General features: G+C 46.6%; 1 protein-coding gene across 1 annotated transcript; it reads left to right on the top strand.

The window, feature by feature from the left end:
- The first annotated feature begins 225 nt into the window (after positions 1-225).
- Positions 226-4,030, top strand: LOC121854467 (nascent polypeptide-associated complex subunit alpha, muscle-specific form-like). The gene is made up of 3 exons (XM_042349143.1): positions 226-314; positions 882-933; positions 3,650-4,030. Exons 1-3 carry the CDS (start codon positions 226-228, stop codon positions 4,028-4,030), a joined length of 522 nt encoding a protein of 173 aa, XP_042205077.1.
- Positions 4,031-5,361: the final 1,331 nt, after the last annotated feature.

Here is a 5,361-nt window from a genome sequence, read left to right as displayed (position 1 = left end):
CACATCAGTACCGAGGAGCGATGGTAGGCAGTAATACCCGTCCCTGACCCGAGTGCTGAGAGACGCCGCCTTCTCAGGGCCCCCTCACTGGGATACTCCACCAGCAAATGTTTTATAGCCCAGAGGACCAGACAGTCATTGCACCAAGGAGCCGTGGGTCAGCCTAGAGTGGCCAATGTGGATCTTGGTCAGAGCAGTCGTCTCCCATCTCCGTAGCATTAGGGGATGGGTCTAAGAGCGTACCACCGTCGCAATCTCCCTGAGTCTGTTGAGGCCAGTAATGGCTTCACAAATAGCATTCCTAATCCTAGGACGTACAGTATAACCCAATAAGGAAGTGGGTGAGGCAGAGGTAGGACAGCATGCAGCGGTCCTCCCTTAACAGTACCTCTTGAAAGAGCGGCCACATACTGTAGCTGGGGCTAGGCTCGTAGGCCTCCACGAGTCAGCGTGGCCAGGAGAGAAAGACTTGGAGGCCTTGTCTTCTCTCTCGAATATTCTTAACAAAAGAACCATCACTTTTCTGTTCATTAACAAACTTTCTGGTTAAGTCTTTATTCTTGATGATGTCATAGTATGTACACTAAACCCAGGCACCGCGGCCCTCGGCTCCGATGGAAATAAGTAGACACAAATGTATCTGTTGGGTTGATATCTCTGATTATACTATACAGGCGTAATATCCTTTACTGTGCAATGGTCTGTGATTTAGACTACTGAAATACTACTAAGCCTACAATTTGGGTTGAAATAAACGGTTAAGTACTGTGTAGTGCTTTAATGATGACTGGTTAGGGATATATTTGTGACATACAGTAGGAGATGATTGTTTGAGACCTGAACACAACAGTTTTCATCTTCCAAATAATATTTATTTACAGGAGAAAACCAACATGTAACAAAAGGTTGGCTGAAATAATCAGAGATTATGTGGTATTTCTTCTCTACTCTTTGGTTGCGTCAATATAATTCAAAGTCTTATTCTTCCAGATAACTATGTGTATTCTCCTTTACTTAGAGGATCTCGAAACATGATGGATGATCTGTTCATGGGTTTCAATATTGATTTTATTATATTTATTATCACGTAATCGAAATCGAATTGGTATATAAATGTCCAAGCTAAATAATGTGCAAAAAAAAACATCCAAACGAAGTGGAAAACAGACGGAGAAACGAAATATTCAAAGAAACTCACTAAATGACTCGCATTTCTGACATAAAGAGATATCTGTTGATGAAGCAAACATACTAACACATCATCATAACCTGAGTATATATCAAAACCTTTCATCCTGTGATCCAGAATGTAAATTACGACAAGGGTCGCGATACTTTTTTTGCTGGGTCGACTGTACTTTTCTTCACACCTAATTATTCAACAATAACTTTTATGATTAACACCTCTACGAGATAACGAGACTGTGGGAGAATATATCGGAAAACTAAGAATGTATTCATGAGTTCGATTATATAGGACAGGGTGAGATTTTCTGGAATTCCGAGGCATTGAAGTCCAAACTACGAGGTCTTGCTAATCGCATATGATGTGTGGATACTGTATCTGCCAGTGATGATGATGATGGTGGTAATGATGATGATAGTGGGGATGATGATGATGGTTGTGGTAATGGAGGTGATGATGGTGATAGTAGTGGTAATGAGGAATGGTCTGGTCACCCACGTTGTACCTCACTTGGCCTTAGTTACACGGGGACCATAAGTTTAGTCTCGCTGCTCATGACCCAAACCATCCCAACACACATAGCCACACAGTCCGTACGTAATACATTAACATTACCTAATTCAGCTTTCGACGTGAATAATGAAATTAACTGGTTGAATACTATACTTGTGTTGGACGAATCATCTCGTTGAAAAAGTTATTTATTTTTCAGGTTGGCTGCGTTTGATCAGCTGTGTACAAATCTCATTGTCGTAGAACTGCGCGTATAAAAGTGGAAATTTTGTATAGAAATATTTATGTGAATTTTCCACAAATTCAAAGAAAAGCAATGCAGTTTAACTACAGTTTATTGCAGTATTTCAGTAATACATTTTCAGAAACGAAAAATACAAATACGTTTTAATGTTTTAATGCATGTAATTCTATGCGTATATATTAATGTACAACTTTTGTATTTACCATAAAAACAGTGACTACCTTTTGTGGCATAAAATAATAGTGTTTCGGGTTATCATCATCAAGGCACAGCGGTCACAGGGTGCTGGCGGTCATATCCTCCCTCTCACCTTCACCTTGCTGCCTCTTTAAAAACTAAAATTTAATGTTTTAACAAGTCGTTGGCTCGTGAGGGATAAACCTCATGTTGTGGTGCGGTTATAAAAGAAAGTACTGTATCTCCCTATTAAGTGTTCATTATTGACAGAGAGGAACGGATCTTCTGATAAAAAAAAATCCTTCTAATCATGAGAGAGCTGAACTACTTATCGGTCCAAGGCCGTGCTCGGGGAGCCTGAGGACGTGGTGATCACGCGTTTAATTTTGAAGCGAGGGAGGGTAGGTGGTTGTCGGAGGTGGGGGGGGGGGGCGCGGTTGGCGGAGTGCTGGCTATACCACCAAATGAAGCTGTCTGATGATCCGATCCCACCGTTTACTGCAACACTGGACTCCTCCATTGAACTGTAATGGGAGCACCAGGCCGACTCAAGTGTTGCTAACCTCCTTAGGATCGGTGTGAGTCCCCTCCTCTTTGATGACAAAATTTTGCTGCTAGAACCTGATCAAGATATGAGCCAGACAGATAGGTTGGTAATATACTACTAATTGAACGCTCCTGCCCAAACACTTGTTTCCATACACACATAACATACAATTATTTTAATACAGGCTATACACCTCACCATTGACTTTACACATCACCCTTAACCTCCCACCTCACCCTTAATCTCCCACAACACCCTTAACCTCCCACCTCGCCCTTGATCTCCCACCTCACCTTATCCTCCCACATCACCCTTAACCTCTCACCTTACCCTTATCCTCCCACTCCTCACCTTATCCTCCCACATCCCCTTAACCTCACACCTCACCCTTATCCTCCCACCTCACCCTTATCCTCCCATCACCCCTAACCTCCTACTCCACCCTTATCCTCCCACATCACCCTAACCTCCCACCTCACCCTTATCCTCCCACATCACCCTTAACTCCCACCTCGCCCTTGATCTCCATTCACCCATGACCCCCCCACCCTTAACCCCTTTGGTTCACCCCTTGACCTGTGGTTCACCCTTGACTTCGGCTGACACTTGACCCCGTGGTTCACCTTGAACTCGTGGCTCACCCTTAACCCTCGAGGCACCCTTGACCCCGTGGCTCACACTCTGACTTCGTGGTTTACCCTTGACCTCGTGGTTCACACTCGACCCCGTGGCTCACCCCTAACCCCGTGGTTCACCCTTAACCCTTGGTCACCCTTAACCCAATGGCTCACCTTTAACCCTGTGGCTAACCCTTGACCCTGTGGCTCACCTTGACCTCTTGGCTCACCACCACTTTACCCCCGTGGCTCACCCTTGACCTCGTGGCTCACCCTGATCTCGTGGCTCAACCTTAACCCAATGGCTCACCTTAACCCCGTGGCTAACCCTTGACCCCGTGGCTCACCTTGACCTCTTGGCTCAGCTGACCCCGTGGCTGTCCCGCCTTGATTCCGTGGCTCCCCTTGACCCCGTGGCTCCTGCCACCCCGTGGCTCCCCTCGACCCCGTGGCTCACCCTCGACCCCGTGGCTCGCCCTGCCCCTGTGGCTCACCCTCGACCCCGTGGCTCACCCTCGACCCCGTGGCTCACCCCTCCGACCGTGGCTCACCCTCTGACCGTGGCTCACCCTTACCCCGTGGCTCACCCCCCGGCCCCCGTGGCTCACCCCTTAACCTCGTGGCCCACCTTTGACCCGTGGCCCACCTTTGACCCCGTGTCACCCCGCCTGGCCCCGTGGATCACCGCCGACCCGTGGCTCAACCCTTACCCCGTGGCGCTCAACCCCTTGACCCCGCAGCTCTGACCTTGACGTCAACCCTTGACCCGTGGCTCAACCCCTGACCCCGTGGCTCACCCTTGACCCGTAGCTCAACCCTTGACCCCGTGGCTCAACCCCGACCCCGTGGCTCAACCCCTTGACCCCGTGGCTCAACCCCCCGGCCCCGTGGCTCAACCCCTGACCCCGTGGCTCAACCCTAGACCCGTGGCTCAACCCTTGACCTACCAGTACCCGGGCCTTCATTCAGCTGCACTCCTCTACCGTACATTATCATCGCAATGGTCTGGAATTCCTCAGTCTTCCTATTGTTTTCTGAGTCTTTACCCAAAGTCATTACCGTCCCTCCGCCGCCAGCTGCCTTGGAGTGAGGGTAGTAGTGGTGCAGTGCTCACCCCAGCCGTCTGGGCAGAGTTTGTGGTAATAGAATATGGATAAAGCACGAAGCTAAAGTTTGTTATCTGATTTACGAAAAGGTGAAGTTTGTTTATACCTGAATAACGAAAAGTTGAAGTTTGTGTATCTGATTTACGATAACTGATACGAGAGAGAGAGAGAGTATTTCAAAAGCTAGATCTTAAAGTGCCATGTATGAAGTTGACGAGATGAAGTGAAGAGATGACTGAAAAATAGGTAACCTCTTACCAAATGGAGAATCGGATCAGAGAAGTGGCAGGATTTAGGACAGTACACAGACGCATGGATGATATTCGTTTGGTAATGTTCAACGGAGGAAGTGACGCATTGTATTAATTAATATCTGGGTTTAAACTCAGACAAACTTAAATGAGAGAAGGCAATAATTTTCATTATATAAATCTAAAGAAAATCTTACACAAGTATTGTTCCACGAGAATTTTCCAGATATTCAACAAAATCTCTCGAGAATGCAGATTATTCCGGCTGACTGCTGGGTTTGGGTCGCTCCTGCCATTATTGCTTGACGTCATGGCAGTAAGCCACCTCAATAATTCATTCACATACATAAGCGCTTATAGCAAGGTCACTCTTTTTAACTGGTATTACCTTTTGTAAGTATTATTCTTTTCTTTGTAATCCATTTTCGTCATCGGATGCCAGCGATAGAAATTTGGCAGTAATAGATAGTCAGGTGACATAACGTCCTGTCGTGACCTCCACCTACAGCAGTAACAGAGGACTCAGCCTGTTCATCCCACATCGTCAACACTATTGAATCCTAATATAAGGTATAAATAAAGTCCGCCTCTTCACATGTATCCTGACACCGTCCTGTCGCTCCCCTAATTGACGATTGACGGCAAATGGATTCGAAATTATGACATCTATGAGCAGCTCATCCAGCCAATACATTTTCGAGTTACTGACGCGTCGTCCCC

The sequence above is a fragment of the Homarus americanus genome, unplaced genomic scaffold (assembly GCF_018991925.1).
Source record: "Homarus americanus isolate GMGI-L3 unplaced genomic scaffold, GMGI_Hamer_2.0 scaffold53225, whole genome shotgun sequence".
Taxonomy (NCBI): Eukaryota; Metazoa; Arthropoda; class Malacostraca; order Decapoda; family Nephropidae; genus Homarus; species Homarus americanus.
This window is presented reverse-complemented; position numbering and strand designations above follow the sequence as displayed.